The sequence below is a fragment of the Chanodichthys erythropterus genome, chromosome 2 (genome assembly GCF_024489055.1).
Source record: "Chanodichthys erythropterus isolate Z2021 chromosome 2, ASM2448905v1, whole genome shotgun sequence".
NCBI classification, from domain to species: Eukaryota; Metazoa; Chordata; class Actinopteri; order Cypriniformes; family Xenocyprididae; genus Chanodichthys; species Chanodichthys erythropterus.
The window spans coordinates 574,029-593,154 of NC_090222.1; the positions used below are offsets into that span (position 1 = coordinate 574,029).

The window sequence follows — 19,126 nt, forward strand, 5'->3', positions numbered from 1 at the left end:
ACGAAATAGTAAATCACGCTCACGATTTAACAAATCCAAGGAACGAAATAGTAAATCACGCTCACGATTTAACAAATCCAAGGAACGAAATAGTAAATCACGCTCACGATTTAACAAATCGAGGGAACGAAACAGTAAATCACGCTCACGATTTAACAAATCCAGGGAACGAAACAGTAAATCACGCTCACGATTTAACAAATGGAGGGAACGAAATAGTAAATCACGCTCACGATTTAACAAATGGAGGGAACGAAATAGTAAATCACGCTCACGATTTAACAAATGGAGGAAACGAAATAGTAAATCACGCTCACGATTTAACAAATGGAGGGAACGAAATAGTAAATCACGCTCACGATTTAACAAATGGAGGGAACGAAATAGTAAATCACGCTCACGATTTAACAAATCAAAGGAACGAAATAGTAAATCACGCTCACGATTTAACAAATCGAAGGAACGAAATAGTAAATCACGCTCACGATTTAACAAATGGAGGGAACGAAATAGTAAATCACGCTCACGATTTTAGAAATGGAGGAAACGAAATAGTAAATCACTCTCACGATTTAACAAATCCAAGGAACGAAATAGTAAATCACGTTCACGATTTAACAAATCGAGGGAACGAAACAGTACATCACGCTCACGATTTAACAAATCGAGGGAACGAAATAGTAAATCACGCTCATGATTTAACAAATCGAAGAACGAAATAGTAAATCACGCTCACGATTTAACAAATCGAAGGACCGAAATAGTAAATCACGCTCACGATTTAACAAATCGAAGGAACGAAATAGTAAATCACGCTCACGATTTAACAAATCCAGGGAACGAAATAGTAAATCACACTCACGATTTAACAAATCGAAGGAACGAAACAGTAAATCATGCTCACGATTTAACAAATCGAAGGAACGAAATAGTAAATCACGCTCACGATTTAACAAATCCAGGGAACGAAATAGTAAATCACGCTCACGATTTAACAAATCTAGGGAACGAAATAGTAAATCACGCTCACGATTTAACAAATGGAGGGAACGAAATAGTAAATCACGCTCACGATTTAACAAATCTAGGGAACGAAATAGTAAATCACACTCACGATTTAACAAATCGAAGGAACGAAACAGTAAATCACGCTCACGATTTAACAAATCTAGTGAACGAAATAGTAAATCACGCTCACGATTTAACAAATCTAGGGAACGAAATAGTAAATCACGCTCACGATTTAACCAATGGAGGGAACGAAATAGTAAATCACGCTCACGATTTAACAAATGGAGGAAACGAAATAGTAAATCACGCTCACGATTTAACAAATCCAAGGAACGAAATAGTAAATCACGCTCACGATTTAACAAATGGAGGGAACGAAATAGTAAATCACGCTCACGATTTAACAAATGGAGGAAACGAAATAGTAAATCACGCTCACGATTTAACAAATCCAAAGGAACGAAATAGTAAATCACGCTCACGATTTAACAAATCCAAGGAACGAAATAGTAAATCACGCTCACGATTTAACAAATCCAAGGAACGAAATAGTAAATCACGCGAACGATTTAACAAATCGAGGGAACGAAATAGTAAATCACGCTCACGATTTAACAAATCGAGGGAACGAAACAGTAAATCACGCTCACGATTTAACAAATCCAGGGAACGAAACAGTAAATCACGCTCACGATTTAACAAATGGAGGGAACGAAATAGTAAATCACGCTCACGATTTAACAAATGGAGGGAACGAAATAGTAAATCACGCTCACGATTTAACAAATCCAGGGAACGAAACAGTAAATCACGCTCACGATTTAACAAATGGAGGGAACGAAATAGTAAATCACGCTCACGATTTAACAAATCGAAGGAACGAAATAGTAAATCACGCTCACGATTTAACAAATCCAGGGAACGAAATAGTAAATCACGGTCACGATTTAACAAATGGAGGGAACGAAATAGTAAATCACGCTCACGATTTAACAAATCGAAGGAACGAAATAGTAAATCACGCTCACGATTTAACAAATGGAGGGAACGAAATAGTAAATCACGCTCACGATTTAACAAATCCAGGGAACGAAATAGTAAATCACGCTCACGATTTAACAAATGGAGGGAACGAAATAGTAAATCACGCTCACGATTTAACAAATCGAAGGAACGAAATAGTAAATCACGCTCACGATTTAACAAATCGAAGGAACGAAATAGTAAATCACGCTCACGATTTAACAAATCGAAGGAACGAAATAGTAAATCACGCTCACGATTTAACAAATTCAGGGAACGAAATAGTAAATCATGCTCACGATTTAACAAATCGAAGGAACGAAATAGTAAATGCAGTTCAGTCAAAAGTGCAAAAGCAGCGCTAGTTATAGTACAGGATTTCAGTTAAAAATAAAAATAATGAAACTTTGCCCTCAGCCAAATCGATGAGCTCTGGAACAAAGATTGCCTGTTTGATATACCCAAAATGAATTATACTTCATGTTTATGGCATAAGAGCCAGTGGCAAATTCCCGAAGGACTGGCCGAGATGAAGCTGTTCTCTGCGGGTACATAAGCACTGAACAGCCGCTGACGGCCTGGAGCTCACATCTCCAAAAACCTCTAAACTAATTGTCAAATAGGCGCTACGTTTATATATAAGTTGCATATTTGGGGTCTAAATAACTACATTCTCGCTTAAAACCTCTTAAAACTACAATAACAGTAGTATCTGTAAAATGATGGTGGGTTTGCTCGTCTACCATGACACTCGCTGGGAGAAGCGGAGGGATACAGATGGTGAAGCGGTTCCCGTGGTGATTCTGGTAGAATATTGCATGGCTGGAAAAGGCTCTCAGGCAATCAGACTCGAGAAAGTATGTAAAAAGTATGTAAATGAATGTAAAAAGCACAGATAAAGCAATGGCGGGTCAGGTCTTACCACTCCACGCCCGATTGACTTCGCTGAGGAACAGACGGGTATGAGATCCGAAAGGTAACTTCAGCTCCAACTCCTCTTCAAAAAAAGTAACTCGTACTCGAGTATCCGCACCTTTGTAGCGACAAATCAATTACTGTAGCTGTCAAACCAGCCCAGTGATACTGTAACTGATATTGTGAAGCAGCAAACAAGCTGTAGAGATGAAAATAAACACCCACCAACAACAGCAAGCTCATCTGGAGATGAAACTGTGGAGATATCAGAGAAAAACATTACAATGGACCATAAAAGCATGCTGATTTGACTAAATAATTCAGTCGTACCTTCAACAACTGAAAAGTCATAAGAAATGGGTATGATTTCATCCAGTGTGACATCATCACCAGTGATGGCCATTCGTCGATGGGAATATAGGAATAACCTGAAAAAATAAAATAAAGTTGAGAGTCTGCAAACGCAACTTAAATTTAACTTAAATGCAACTTAAGATTACATAAAAAAAGACACTAGTATTGCTAAGATTACATGCTATTGTAAAGGTTCATAATTCAATAATATATCAATAAACATCAGAGTTTTCACACATTTTTGTTTGCTTTCTCAGAAGGGACTGTAAAGTTTAAATTTTTCCATTAGATGTTAGTCTCAAATACATGGACTAAACCCCAAAAGAATTTCAACCATGCATTATGTATTAATATATGTTAAAGGGTTAGTTCACCCAAAAATGAAAATAATGTCATTAATTAGTCTACTTACCCTTATGCCGTTTCACACCTGTAAGACCTTCATTAATCTTCAGAACACAAATTAAGATATTTTAGTTGAAATCCGATGGCTCTGTGAGGCCTGCATAGGGAGCAATGACATTTCCTCTCTCAAGATCCATTAATGTACTAAAAACATATTTAAATCAGTTCATGTGAGTACAGTGGTTCAATATTAATATTATAAAGCCACGAGAATATTTTTGGTGCGCCAAAAAAACAAAACAAAATAACGACTTATATAGTGATGGCCGATTTCAAAACACTGCTTCAGGAAGATTCGGAGCAACAATGAATCAGTGTGTCGAATCTGCTGTTCAGAGCGCCAAAGTCACGTGATTTCAGTCGTTGGCAGTTTGACACGCGATCTGAATCATGATTCGACACACGGATTCATTTGTGCTCCGAAGCTTCCTGAAGCAGTGTTTTGAAATCGGCCATCACTATATAAGTCGTTATTTTGTTTTTTGGCGCACCAAAAATATTCTCATCGCTTTATAGTATTAATATTGAACCACTGTACTCACATGAACCGATTTAAATATGTTTTTAATACCTTTATGGATCTTGAGAGAGGAAATGTCATTGCTCCCTTATGGAGGCCCCACGGAGCTATCAGATTTCAACTAAAATATCTTAATTTGTATTCTGAAGATTAACGAATGTCTTACGGGTGTGGAACAACATGAGGGCGAGTAATAAATGACAGAATTTTCATTTTTGGGTGAACTAACCCTTTACTGTCACTGCTGAAAGTTATAAAGGGGGTTTCTTAAAAGTCAATAAACTCACGCATGTTCCTTGTCCTGCTGCACCAGTCCGATCAGTTTGCTGTCTTTCACATCATTCTTCAGTGAAACACACTCCACAGCATGTGTACGGCTGCTAAGGATATCTACATGTTTAGAACAACACAATTCCTTACGTTTACTTTCGACCCACCTTAATATTAGGCTGATGACAGACCGTTCACGGTATAACAGACATTTTTTGTTACTGCACATTAGCGACATCTAGCGGACATGTCCGGAATGACACTGAAATTACCCTTTTCCATTAAAACTGGACATGCTCAAGAAAGAAAGCAAAAACAACTTATGCTTAGTAAGATACACTGTAAATAGAAATGACAGACTATGTGACATTCATTAGACTATCATTTAAAGATGTTTGTAATTGGTCTACATGCCTTAGATGTTTAAATTTTTGCATCAATCTATGTATCAAAACATGCAGTCGATTTCAAAAGCACGGCTTTATTTTGACCAGAAACACCCGATTGCAAGGCAATAACGCTGTCGGATGAGTGCCGAGAGGATACTATAGTGCAGTTCTCCCCTTTGGACAAAGTCTCTTGAATTGCCACGGACTGGTCCATTATTCACAGCAAGTCCTCAGCCGACGCTTCAAGCGCGAGACGTGTCATTCAAGATCATTTTACACCGAGAGAGGTTTAAAGTGTGCCGGATAACGGTGTGTTGGTAGTGTCACGGTCTGTCTTCATGGTTTCCTCTGCAACTTCCCGTCCGAACCTCCCTTAACGCCACGCAGCTCTCGAGTCCATGATCAGCCCTGCTCAAACCATCAGTTCATCACAGCTCCTGTAACCGGACCGAGTCAAGATTACAAGAAACACTTCTGATTTTCCTCTTCTTTTACATGTATAACTTTTCTTCTGTCCCTCAGAGTCTGCAGAGAGACACCAAACTTAGCGGAGTGATCAAATCCCTCCCACTGCTCTTTTACGGCATATATGCACTAGTTGGCGCTTTAGCTCAGAGAATCCAAGAAACTATGTTTAGATCGCCATGGCTGTGTCTCATTCCCTACATTACTCCAATATAGTTAACTTGAAGGAGTGAATGAAAACGAGCGAGTGAAATCAGACACTCATCCCTATGCCCTAATCCCTTCAGAGGGTTTACCCTCCGGAGTGAGAGCTTCGAAGGGATGAAGGGTGTAGGGATAAAAAAACTCTGCTTTTGAAAAGCACTTCAGCGTCATCTTAACGAGACAATCAAGGAGGAGTAGATTGTGCAAGCTGCGCCAAATTTGTTTAACCTATACTTTATTTATTTATTTATTTTAGGTTTATCGCACCATGTATAGGCCTATTGCATCTATGTATTTTAAACATTTAAATGGACTGATAAAAGGAGCTGTAAAGTATTATTTTTTTTTTTTGTTGAAGTACAATGTCGTTTTGACCATAATGTACCAAATCGAACTTGTTTAAATATTGCAGTTGTATTGAAAAATACTATACATTTATAGGTAAAATCGAACTCCTAACCTCCTGTTCCCATTCTGTGACGTCAAACAACTTCCCTGTGCAAAGGATCATGGGGGGCCGAAGTGTCCATAAGTTGTACCCTTTGAAATCCTTCATTCCGAAGGGCCCTTTGAAGTGGCTGGTTTTGAGCACTTCGGTTTGGAACGACCCTTCAATATGGCGGCCATAATTATTTTCACTCCGAAGTGCCCTTTGGAGGGCGATATATCCCGTTTGGAACACACCGTGAGACGCTTTGCTTGCTGTTTAATAATCATTTGAAACTTAGCAAACAGTCTGTGCTGCGTGTTTTAAAGAGAAGTGCGCACATTTGCGCACGCGATCAGCTGCTGATCTGGTGATCAAAACAAAAGCTCAAGGATTTATCTTTTAAAAAGAAATGAGTACAAAAGTATTGTAAAAAGATATTTGAACCCTTTTTAATGTCCAGGTACAAGTCAATGCTGTTTCTTTGTTCAATGTTCACACTGTACATGTGTTGAAGCTCTTAATTTTGAGTTTCCAGAGGAGGGGGGGGGGGGGTGCAAGCTTTGAAGCTTCATGAAGCAGTGTTTTGAAATCACCCATCACTAGATATTGTTGAATAAAGTCGCTATTTTGTTATTTTTGGTGCACAAAAAGTATTCTCGTCGCTTTATAATATTAAAGTTGAACCCCTGTAGACGTGTAGATCATGTGACATGACAGATCGCTTTAGCGCCTCAGTTAAAGAGAAGCATGTGATCATCCTCTCCTCCGCTTTAATACCAGTTACAGCAAAATAAACATGAACATCTGAAGGTATGTTAAAATATACAGTACAACTTACTGAAATCCGTATCATGTCTCGTGTAATCGCTCAATCAGTGTTTCAACCTCGGAAAGACATCAGTAAAACAGCTTCAATGTCACGTGACGTCACATTTACCTCAGAAAAACACATTCAGTGACCATAAACTCATTAGTCAGCTAGAAAAGTGCTCTAGAAAGATAAATATAGCTATGCACCGTTACATATTCATTATAATATTTAAAGTTCTTCAATATTTAATGCATGTTTGAATAAATCAGTTATGACAGCGGCGATTTAAATGTTTATTTAAAAAAAAAACGAGTAGAAATATGAATATGTAATTCTAAACTTTATTTATAATAAAAAACAGAGTGTAATTTACTTATATAAATAATTTAACATTCAGTATTATTGTAGTAGTACCAACTGACTCCCATGTGTAGTTTACAGCATTAGTTGAGAGATTTTTTTCCTCTAGAAAATTTTAAAAACTGAAACTTATATACTACATCCAAAATAATCGATATTGAATTGAATCGAAAGCATGTGAATAGTAATTGAATCGAATTTTTAGTACCTTTCTAGACTTATTGAAAAAGGGAGTGTTATTGCTGGTGATGCAGGCCTCACTGAGCCATCAGATTTCATCAAAAATACCTTAATTTGTGTTCTGAAGATGAACGAAGGTCTTATGGGAGTGGAACGACATGAGGGTGAGTCATTAATGACATAAGATTTTTGGGTGAACTAACCCTTTACATATTTAGTTTAGCTTGCGCTGTTTTGCTGTAGACTAATAAACTGCCTCAGTTTGTCTGAAATCAGTTTCGTGAGGTGCCTTCATGCACGAACGCTGCCTTACAAGTCATTGCCGGATAAGGCAGCGAGGCAACAAGTCAGCTGCCTAGGATTTCGGATGCAGCCTATTGCCCTGTCCAAATACCCACACTTGCGGTCTTTGCACTTGACCAATTGTCTACTTACATGACATATTTCCTGTATTTGGCCCAAGTGTTCAAGTAGGCTTGAAGATTGCAAGTCTGAGAACTTTTGATTATCTGATGGGACACACTTATAGTGTTGAAAAAAAGTGTTGCAAGTGTTTACAGAGCTTTTTAAAAATGATTATTTTCAGTACTTTGCATTTTCAAATAAACTTATAAATTTCTGTTCAGTGGTTGCTATGCAACTAACAAGACAATTTTAAAATTGTGGTGCTTAAGTGTTAAAAAGCAGATGCAAATGTTGTACAAAATAAACATAACCTAATCATATTTGCATCTCGTGATTTCGGGGCAAATATGATCTCCTGAACATAATGCATGATGGGATACATTTAGCCCCGAATCAGTTTTCAAGATAGTGTGCGTTTAATGTGCATTAAGGGAACTGCACTTGGGCATTTTTAAGACATGGGACAGTCTTGCGCACTCACTTCCTGTCACGTACACACACTCTCAAGTGGCAAAGACCACAAGTGTTTGGACAGGGCGTATATACGCTTGTTATTGCGGTGCATTATGGGATTGAATGAGTGAACTCGATAATGTTCACTATGGTTTCTGACACCACTACAAATGTCTGTCCCCTCAATAGTACCCTATTTAAGGGTATAGGGGCTGATTTCGGACACAGCCCATGTTTGTTCTACTATTTCTGAAAAGTAGGCCTATATAGTTTGCATACTGTAAGTAGAATGCAAATGTTCTGCTGTGTTTGGTATGGAATACTAGTATATTACTGTACTGCACAGTGTCAACTACCAGTGTTGTTATTGTTTACTTAAACTACTGCTCTAAACAGAAATTGGTGTCACATGGCCTCATCTCACCAGGAGAATGTAAAGCACAAGAAAACACAAATAAACACTACCCTGGGTGCTGAGAAGAAAAGTGTTTATTCATTAATTTCAAAAGCAGTTTATTAAGATCTATTGTTTGCGTAAAGGTGAAGCTAGTTATCATATCATCATTAATCACTGCAACAACTGAGCTGTCAAAATCTTTATCACGACCTTTATTAGATTATCAGTACAGTAATGCTATCCTGCAAAGTTATGAAATCAAATGTCATTTAATAAAATAAGCATAGACTATGTGTTTAGATCTGTACACTTACATTTAAACACATTTTTCTGTAAAAATAAAGCTTTATGTTTATGAGTATGGGTTTTACCGACAGGCTTCATATGTCCGATATTATAAATGCATTATAAATATTTTACATTGTCTAATTTACGTTTAGATGCATAAAGTGCATATTTCATCTTAAATGGTTCATACATAACTATTATTTTGCATGTATTTTAGGGTGAAATTTGCCTAGTTGAACAATCAGTTTGTTATTTTATATAATTAATATAAGAAATTGGATTATCTGAGCACCCTTAGGATATTCTTTGGAGTATTTTTGAGTAATATGGAATATAAATTTGGTTGTTGTCACGATAAATATAAATAAAAACGGACACCAAACAAAATACTAGCAAGAAAAAGAAGCTTCAGTAAAGTACATGATTGACTGCAGTCAGAGTTTATACATACACACTCTGAGAGAGGTTTGTAAAAATAGGGCCCAATGTATTGTGTTAATAAGGGAAATTTCTGTTTTGATTTTTCACCATTGTTTTGAATCACGCATTGCCTTGTGCTTTAGTGTTGAAGGAAATGTCCTCAAACTTAACGGAAAAGGTCATTTTCTGTCAGGACATTCTCACATTAATGCCAAAAAAAGAGCAAGAATTAATCATAGATACACAAACTCAGTAGCAATCTGTACGTAAGAGGAAGCAAACCTCATATTTGTAGCTTCAGTGTTAATATATTCCTTGGTGGATAATTTCTGTGAAATGAAGAGTCCAACAACAGGCACGCTCCCACTTGACAGAACTCTCTACGGATGCCCACAGTAAAGCTTATTTGGCATCTATACACATATACACATGCGCACATTCTGCTTCTCACACTGATCTTGTAGAGACACGCACACTTTCATTTGCTTTTTTGACAGTAAAAGAAGTACAAACAGCTTTAGAATACACATACACTCTCCTATTAAGAAAACTGCATTTTCCTGGATTGCCTGTAAATGTGACTGTTGCACTCAAGTGAAGACTCTCACTATCCAGAAGAGCAGTAAAGAGGCCATCAGCAGCACGGGACAGTGAGGACCCCTGGTGGCGGAGCTGGGCATGTTCACTTCACCAGTCAGTTTGAGGCATGAGGCAGCCGCAGTGGCGTTGCAGCACTCCAAGTGGCAGGTAGTAACAGAGGTTGAACAAACTGGCATCTTTCTGCAATCGTCACTGCAACCTGCCTGCCAGCTCTCTGTACTGCCAGTTGTCGTCTTCTTTAGCTAAGAAATGAGACAATGATTTGCTTTGATTAAACAAGAGCATGAGCATTTAGCAAGAGAGAAGATGGTTTAAAGTCAATATGAAATGAAAATGAACCTTATTTACGGTCTTAAACCGGACCTATTATGATGTTTCACAAAGTCTTGATGTTGTTTTTGTCTCTACTAGAACAGGTTTTCATGCTTGAATGTTCATTATTTTCCTCATATTCTCCATTGTTGCAGCTCCTCTCTTCCCAGTCTGTCAGTAACACTGTTTAGTTCCTGTCTCTGTGAAGCCCCTCCTTCTGAAAAGAGCAATGTGCTCTGATTGGTCGGCTGGAGCAGTGTGTTGTGAAGCGCATGTTTGGAAAATGTCCCGCCCCTTGCCATAACCGCCAGTTTCAACACACTACTAACTAACTCAACCAGGCCCCGCCCCTTTATTCTGCATATGAATATTTAAATGAGGAATATTGTGACGTTTTCCGTCCCGGAAGAAAACTCAAGACCACAATGGAGTAGGGTTGAGCCAATAGATGCAGGAGTTTAACAGTTAAATGAACACAATTTAAACAGTAAAGATTTTGTTGTGCAAAAAACAGCAAATTAATTTTAGGTTACTGTGTGCATGTCCACTGGTGGGGAGCAGAGAGAGCCTTTTTAATTAATTCCAATAAATTAAAGGGATAGTTCACCCAAAAATGAAAATGTGATGTTTATCTGCTTACCCCCATGGGCATCCAAGATGTAGGTGACTTTGTTTCTTCAGTAGAACACAAATGATTCATTTTAACTCCAACCGTTGCTGTCTGTCATTCGTATTATGCATGTCAATGGGAACTCTATCTATAAGAGTCTAAAAAACATGCACAGACAAATCCAAGTGAAACTCTGCGGCTCGTGACGACACATTGATGTCCTAAGACACAAAATGATTGGTTTGGGCGAGAAACTGAACAGTATTTATATCATTTTTTACCTCTAAAACACCACTGTGTCCAACTGACCTCCACATCCGGAGATGATCCGGTGATGTCTCGCGCTTTGCTTCAATGAGTGCGAGTGATCACTAACGTTGTCAGAGCGCGTTTAGACCTCACTAACCGGATGCTGAACGCAGTTGGACATAGTGGTGTTTTAGAGGTAAAAAATGATATAAATACTGTTCAGTTTCTCGCCCAAACCAATCGTTTTGTGGCTTAGGACATCAATGTGTCGTCACGAGCCGCAGGGTTTAATTTGGATTTGTCTGTGCGTGTTTTTTTTTTACTCTTATAGACGAAGTTCCCACTGACTTGCATTATACGACTGACAGACTGCAATAGTTGGAGTTACAAATCATCATTTGTGTTCTACTGAAGAAACAAAGTCACCTACATCTTGGATGCGCTGGGGGTAAGCAGATAAACATCACATTTTCATTTTTGGGTGAACTATCCCTTTAAATAACCCAACCTCCCACCCTGATGTCATGATTTGGGACAAGGTTTAAGGAGACAACCAAGAACTTATAACTAAAGGCCCGTCCACACCAAGAATAATAACTATAATGATAATTATATTAGCATCCACACCACTAGTTTCGTTTTCATGGACTTTTAGTTTGTATTCATTAGTTCCCATTTTCCTTTGTTTTAGTCTCCCACCACATATGACTTGTCATGGTTACTGATAGGATTAGTCATTCTGTTCAGCTGTTTGTCATTACTTAACCTTGTCTGCCTGAGTATTTAGTAGCTATGTTTTCAGTTCTGTATTCAGTTTTGTTTATGGTTTGCTTTCATTTTATTACAGTTTATTTTGTATTTATCTTCATCAGCCGGTCTTCTGCCTACACCAGCGCTTAGACTATGTGGCAAAACAACTGACCAAAACAGAAGATAGTTTATGCAGCAAGATTTACCGCTTTATCCCAGGACGGGCTTCCTTAATTGCACTTCACTTGAGCCAGCTCGCTTTACAGACAGCCTTCGATGATGAGACTTTAAAGTCTCTCTTCTGGATCAGGGCCAACTATCACCACCCAGTAGACCTCCCAGACATCAAAGGACTTTGTTGAAAGGAGACTATCAGGTGTTGGGAGAGCATCTACCCTCGATCCAGAACACAGCCAGACTCTGGCTCCACCAGAGACCCTCAGCCTTATGGCTTCACCGATTTCCCTCATCCTTCCGGTTCCACCTTTGTCATTTGTCACCCTGCCTGCGCCACGGACTTGCAAGTCTTCCGCTGTGATCCGTCTCTCCACCCCTACAGCTTCAGCGGCCTCCTCCTTCCCCCTGGCTCCACCTCAGTCCTCAGACAATCTGGTTCCACCTTGAATGCTCTTCGTCGCTGCTCCTCTGTGGTCTCCAGTGCCCGCTGTGTCGCTCGGTGCCATCGGCTCTCCGTCTGCGTCCTGGGATATCCTAACTACAGCTTCATCTCTGCCGGTCATTGCCCGGATGTCGCCTGCCAAATCACCATCATGATTCCTCCCTCCGTCGGCTCTGCCGTAGGTTGTTATTCTGCCTGAGTATTTAGTAGCTATGTTTTCAGTTCTGTTTTCAGTTTTGTTTATGGTTTGCTTTCATTTTATTAAAGTTTATTTTGTATTTATCTTTTGTAACATGCCTGCTGGAGTTTGTTGGATCAGTGTGATATAGGGGTGAAACAGTTCTCGGTAAAAAAAATGAACCGTACCGTTCTGCACACAGGGATCAGCACAAACTCACACCGTGGTTCATCTTACATCTGACAACGCATATGCATCTATAATATGGTTTGTGGAAAATAAATAAAACAGACAGACAGTGTTAGGCTAATGTATGTTTCTGTCGATGAATACGCATTCTGGCTTTTTTATAATTTAGACATAATTTGTAATTTGTTTTATAATTTATACATTCGAATGCAAGACTCGAAAGAGACTCTCTGTGCTCTTGTACACAGTGGTACTATTGTGTTGGCTCGCTGTGAGCTACCTTTGGTGAACTGTTTATGGATTGGGGTAGACTTGGTTCCTATGTCCCCAAAAAGTGACAGGCCAGGATTGTTATTTAATCCATGACCATATTCCCTTTAAAGGTCCCATGACATGCTACTTTTTGGATGCTTTTATATAGGCCTAAGTGGTCCGTAGTACTGTATCTGAAGTCTCTTTCCCGAAATTCAGCCTTGGTGCAGAATTTCAGTCACTATGAGCCAGTCCAACAATGAGCTTTCCTCAGGACGTGCCGTTTCTGGGTCTATAGCTTTAAATGCTAATGAGGAGGATAGAGGCGGGGCAAGGTGGAGGGTGGGAGTGGGCTTAACCAGCTTGCGGCTATGGTACCATGTGCTAATATTGACAGTGGATGTATCGCAATGGCTCGTAGACACGCAGTCGTTCAAGCGTTTCAGTTTGACCCTGAATCTGATCCGGATGGAGAAGCACCGGATGAAGAAGTTGCAACTCAGCGGCTACAGCAGGATATCTCCAAATGGTTAGTTTAAAACATTGTGTCTGGATACAGGACTTTAGTTGGTTTATGTATGCTATTACAGTTATTATCATGTAGCTAATGCTAGCCTACATTGTGGGTCTGATTTGCTATCGTATATATATTATATATATAATTATCAGCTATAGACACTAATCAGCGCAACTAAAGTAGTCAGACATCTGCCATTATTACAAATACCTTTCCGGATAGGTGCCGTTGCGGAAAATGTGCTACCATGCCAACATCATTTATTTGTTTACTTATTTTATATTTCATATATCTTAAAAGTTTTTATAATCTTATTTATTACAATTACATCTAGATCTGCTATCTGAAAATGTGGATATTGCGTGCGCCAACAGCAGAACGGTTATCCAAACAACAAAGAAATGTACAACACTCGCGTTACAGTGTGAGCTCCCATTTGAAAGGGAACTTTTAAGTTACAAATGTAACCCTGGGGAACAAGCTTCTGTCATAGAATGTCGCCGGCCAGTGTTATTGTCGTGTTTTGACACATGCTTCAGACACCGGTCATGCTGAGGCATTCCCCATAGCATCTTTTTAAGACGCAATGTCTCGTTCCCCTTATGAGGGAACCAGGGTTACATTTGTAACCTAGACATTTTCACTTAATATAAAACCTACAACATATTGATAGTCAGTGTTTCTTTTAATTTTTTCAGTGTGGAGTGTTATTTCCTTTTAGACAAATGAGTTCAAACCACATTTTTCACATTTCTCATTGTATTCTCATAGAATTTATAGTTATAGTTATCATCCTTGTTGTGAATGGCCATTAGCTCTAATAGACAGGAGGGTGGGGAAAACATTTAATCTAATCTAATAAAAAGAAAAAGTTGATAATAGTGTTTAAACATAAGAAATGTATTAAACATTAAATTATAAAATAATTACGAAGATTTTTTTTGTTTTTTTACCCCACAGTAATCCTGACCAATGGGACACATCATGATGGTATTGATGGATTTGTAGCATGTTGTCCCATCACACTTGATACTATGACACTTCTTGCCCTTTTGGAAGTAAAGAAATCAAACAAAAGTCAGAAATCAACTGGCAGAAAATGTTTATTTGTGCCCTACAGTGACAAACGGCTGAGAGTGTTCTTACATTATTTGCTGGGGTGGATGGAACCGTTGGCTTTGCGGTTGTTGTTGTAGTGGTAGTGGATGTTGTTGCATCTACGGATGGCAATAGGGCAGTAATAAAACAGTTAACATTTAAAGGTTACCACTCACATATATTTGAGATAATAAGACAGAGTTTGAGGTTACCTGTCGTGCTGAATGAATTGGTCAAGGCAAGCAGAGATTCGTTGAGGCAGTTGGCTGTGCTGCAACATTTCCAAGAGCAATTACTTTGAGTCATGTTCCCGCAGGACACGCATGAGGCACTGCAGCTGACATAGTAACTTGTGTTCTGTTTCATTATCTGAAGCACAACAGAGCGAGATGTAACTCTTTAAATCATTACGAGTTCATGAGCACATGATTTGCATTATTTATTTTCCACTGGAGGATCCCATCTAAAACTGGCACATGGTGGACTGACCTGACAGGTATTAGAGCCGGATAGGCAGGGATACGCCGTCGCATTCATGTACTGGGCGTAACAGTTATCTGCCGTGCACCAAAACTCTGGACAGGATATCTTTAAGGGAGGAATAAAGTTAGGAATAAATTCAAGTCCTTTATTGTAAGCATTGTTCACATTTTATTTTAGGTGTATTTAACTTCTATGCACTTGCAATAATAATAATTGTTAGGTACAATGTACTTGATGTGTTGATATGTGTTGATGTAAAACACTTGTGCTGCTATTGATTTGGGACACGGGTAAGGTTAGGTGCTATATGTGTGGGTTTAAGAGCGAGTTTATGGGTAAGGGAAGGTCAACAGTGAAATTATTGATGTAATTACATGCAGGTTTTTTTTTTTTTTATAAGCACAATGTAAAACATGTATGTACACAATAAGTGCATTGTATCAGATTATTCATTGAAATGTTAGTTAAATTCACTTAAAGTGCCCCAATTATGCTTTTCGGGGATATTCCCTTTCATATAGTGTGTAATATAGCAGCTGTTTGTGAATGTAAAAGGTCTGCAAAGTTCCAAAGATCAAAGTGCAGAAAAATGAGTTATTGTCTCCCAAAAGAAAGAAGCGATTCTGAACTGCCTGAAACGAGTCATCAGTTATTCCAGTCTGACTTCCTGCTCAAACCTATGTAACAATATAGAAATTTGCATAATGCCAGACTATGCTCTTCATTGGCTACCAGCAAACAAGGTCTAATTTGCCCCGCCCTCAAACACTGTAGTTGTATCTCAGACTGGAAGAGTTTGGTTCGTGTTGTTCATGACAAAAAGATGCTGTTTTCTGCTGCCAAAGCAAATCCACATGGATGAGATTGAAACGGTAAAACCGACACCATCGTTACTGTTCGTATCACTCTGTATCAAGTGCTGAGGAAGAACTGAAATTCAGATATGCTAATGTACATGTGACCAATCACAATCTGACCAATCAGAGCAGAGCAGGATCATGGAAAGGAGGGGTTTAGAGAGACTGAATCCTTTATCGAACCATTTCAGGCGTTCTGAGAAAAGAGCTGATGCTGCAATAGATATTATGAGAAAATTAAAGTGTTTTTTTATTTTTTTTTTATTTTTTTTTTTCCTTGGATGCATGTAAACCTATAGTAGGAGACCCCAAACCAAAGCTAGGAATATTTAAAATAGCATAATATGGGCACTTTAATATGAAGTGGAACCTAATCATTCTTATGCAAATATTACATGCCCAGAACTCACCGCAGAGTAATTTCCTGTTACTGATGATGCATTCTGTGAAACTATAGACAAATAAACAAGTTAAACATTATAACCATACACATCGTAGATATAGATAGGCAGACGGAAAGAAAGAATACCTGTGTTCATGCTAGTGATGTTCATTGTGGAAACAGTAGTACTGGCAAAGGAAGTGCTATGTGTGTTATTGTGTGTAGTGGCTGTTGTGTAAGAGGTGGATGTGGGTGTGGGTGTGGGTGTGGGTGAGGGTATAGTTGACATCTGGTCTGTAGAAGTGGAGGAGCTCGAGCTCTCTGGACTCGTAGATTGAGTTGTCACACTCTGGCTTACAGTATCTGCTGTTGCAGTTGGTGTTGTTTCGGATGTAGCAGATGTTGTAGCATCTTCTGAAGTCACTTTAGAGAGCAGACTCATTTGCAATATTAGAAAAAACAGGACGCCTGTTGGACAGACAGATGAAGGACAGAAAATACCTGTGACACCTAGAGCATTTATTGTATTTGCATGTGGTTAAATGTTACTTGCCAAGCCGAGAAATGCATAGAAAAACATGCACACTAGAAGCATTTCTAACAAAATTATTTTTTTATGTACTATTTACACAGAAATTCCCAGCTTGCCATTTATTAACAACAAATCAAATCACAATTTACATGTCATAATAACAAACCTGTTTTTGAAGACAGAGTCTTGCTTATCCCGATTTCTCCCAACGCCATCTGAAGGCATGAAATAATGTTTGTCATTTAGTTGTGATGCAAAACAGCAAGAACATTGATGTGTTTATGGATAATGGTGTTTTTTGCTGATTCAATCCAATTCATTTCGTGTGTTCAACGAGTCCAGCAACCAACAAAAAGGACGGCAAGCATCAGTATCAGAAAAATCCCTTTGCCTGTAAATGAATCACTGATGGTGGTTTGCATCCATGACGTTGGAAATAGATTTTCACCGAGAGCTATGCAAACGCGGCCTGTGATAATTGTCGTTGCGGAACATGCTTAACCTCCCATGACCTCGGCACATGATATTCTGCTTTGATCTGCAACGGAGCATTTCATCAGAGTCAATTTCTTCTAATAGATGTCAATTGTTTAGCTGAAACAGAGGCGCACTGATTCAGTTTCCACAGGTGCATGTATTTGAATTTGACACAGATAGCATCTTGGTGTAGTTATATGGTGCAATCGTTCAATGTTACATCACAGAAATCACAATCCTTGAACGAGGCCGCTCACACAATTAACAACTTGTTTGTTCTCTGTGAATCCCCCGGGTGTAAGTGCAAAGCACGGCTTGTTACTCCGTTCCCCGTGAGGCAGTGATCAACCCCTTCAGGAAACTACCCTGGAAACCACGTCTTGTATGAAAACATTGGTTCGCCCAAATTATGACTTTCTATTTCTATCACACAGTGGCAAAATCGTGTTTTGGATGACATTGACTGTCTATCTGCATTTCTTTTCTCCTATAGCTGGCTTCCTAATCTAGTTGCCTAATAAACCTGACATTGTATATTTCAAAGATTGTGGGCTCTTTGACTAATTGCTTTTGTCCCTCATGCAAAGACGTAAATAAATCATTTAGATGCACAAAAAAAAAAAAAAAATTGGCGTAGGATTTACTAACAGTTTTGCTCTTGTATTTCACAAAAAAATGACAAAGAAACGGCAAGTAATGCACTGAATTAAACGTGGAATTTTGAAGTAGAAAGACTGGAATAGAATGTACACCAATAATCTTTAATTTACAACTTCGAATAATATATATATATAAATTTTACCAACATATATTAAAACAAGCCTGCACAGATGTCATTCTCACAAATACATGAAGAAATCTCAGCCTACATTCACAGCAGTATTTCTCAACTAAACACCCACACGTAACATTCAGCATCTGTCACATGCAGTACATTGGGTCTTGATGAATTCCAGACTCATGGAATCACCTGTTTGAAAACATGGCAACCTTCACTACGCAACAGCATCTCCTGGTCCATCTAAACCTACAGCCCACAGCTGCATCCAAAATCTATTTACACATTAACAACATCATACGGTATTTTGGGAAATACTGCTTACCTTCACTGTACAGTGGGAAAGCACGAATTAGACTGGAGTTGTTAACAGCTGTGGATGAAGTTAAGTGTGCCAATATGATCCTCTACCCCTTCCTCTCTCTCGCTCTCTGTTGCTATTTGCTCCTCCAGCCTGGTGACATCAGAGGGAAGGTTTCCTAATTAGTGGAAACTCTGATGGGATTGGTCTGTTGATTGCGTGCTTAAACTAGGGTGATGGGTTGTGTTTTTACTGAATGATATATTCAGCTCTCTATGATATTATGAGTTATGCTCAGATTTGAATGAAAATGACTAGCAGCTTAACTGTTTAGCAGTTTACAGCACTGCCTCAAAATGATTAGATTAGATTAGATTAATAATAATAAGGATAATAACAATAAAAAACTGATTCAAATAATAGTTATGTAATGCATAACAATTTAAAAGTTTCTCATGATATTAAAAACACTTGTTTAATTGTTTGAAATAAGAATTTATTTACAAAACTGGCATTTCATTTTAAAAAGTGTTATAAATGGAAATGCAAAAACAGTTCAAATGAAATTTAAATTAAATTGTCCAACACAAAATGAAAAAAAAAAGAAATAAAATCACATCCTAGTCCTTTTCCATCCTAGTC

General features: G+C 38.5%; 2 protein-coding genes across 3 annotated transcripts in view; both read right to left on the reverse strand.

The window, feature by feature from the left end:
- The window catches only part of inpp5b (inositol polyphosphate-5-phosphatase B), a 39,614-nt gene extending 34,168 nt beyond the window's left edge, over positions 1 to 5,446 (reverse strand). The window contains exons 1-5 of one of the 2 annotated variants that reach the window (XR_010896327.1): positions 5,044 to 5,446; positions 4,516 to 4,594; positions 3,280 to 3,377; positions 3,175 to 3,204; positions 2,957 to 3,067 (exon numbers count right to left, since the gene is read on the reverse strand). Coding sequence is in view for 1 of the 2 variants with exons in the window: in XM_067399416.1 (XP_067255517.1) it covers positions 2,957 to 3,067; positions 3,175 to 3,204; positions 3,280 to 3,377; positions 4,516 to 4,594; positions 5,044 to 5,101 (376 nt within the window). In the remaining variant the exon portion in view is untranslated. The remainder of the gene's footprint in view (positions 1 to 2,956; positions 3,068 to 3,174; positions 3,205 to 3,279; positions 3,378 to 4,515; positions 4,595 to 5,043) is intronic. The other variant, XM_067399416.1, reaches the window with a different exon arrangement.
- A 3,233-nt stretch (positions 5,447 to 8,679) lies between these two features.
- LOC137024172 (uncharacterized) lies at positions 8,680 to 16,838 on the reverse strand. Its single transcript, XM_067391402.1, has 7 exons — positions 16,544 to 16,838; positions 16,425 to 16,465; positions 15,164 to 15,262; positions 14,887 to 15,043; positions 14,723 to 14,793; positions 14,530 to 14,625; positions 8,680 to 10,142 (listed from the first exon to the last, which is right to left on the reverse strand). The coding sequence occupies exons 1-7, from the start codon at positions 16,836 to 16,838 to the stop codon at positions 9,891 to 9,893; spliced, it is 1,011 nt and encodes a 336-aa protein (XP_067247503.1). The 3' UTR covers positions 8,680 to 9,890.
- Positions 16,839 to 19,126: the final 2,288 nt, after the last annotated feature.

What these genes read in the sequence shown, in the direction of transcription:
- LOC137024172 (XM_067391402.1), bottom strand. Translation starts at nt 16,838, where the DNA reads ATGAGTCTGCTCTCTAAAGTGACTTCAGAAGATGCTACAACATCTGCT. An exon ending in TAACAGGAAATTACTCTGCG is followed by an intron (nt 15,263 to 16,424) that starts GTGAGTTCTGGG and finishes CCTCCCTTAAAG; the next exon opens with ATATCCTGTCCAGAGTTTTG. An exon ending in CAATTCATTCAGCACGACAG is followed by an intron (nt 14,794 to 14,886) that starts GTAACCTCAAAC and finishes TGCCATCCGTAG; the next exon opens with ATGCAACAACATCCACTACC.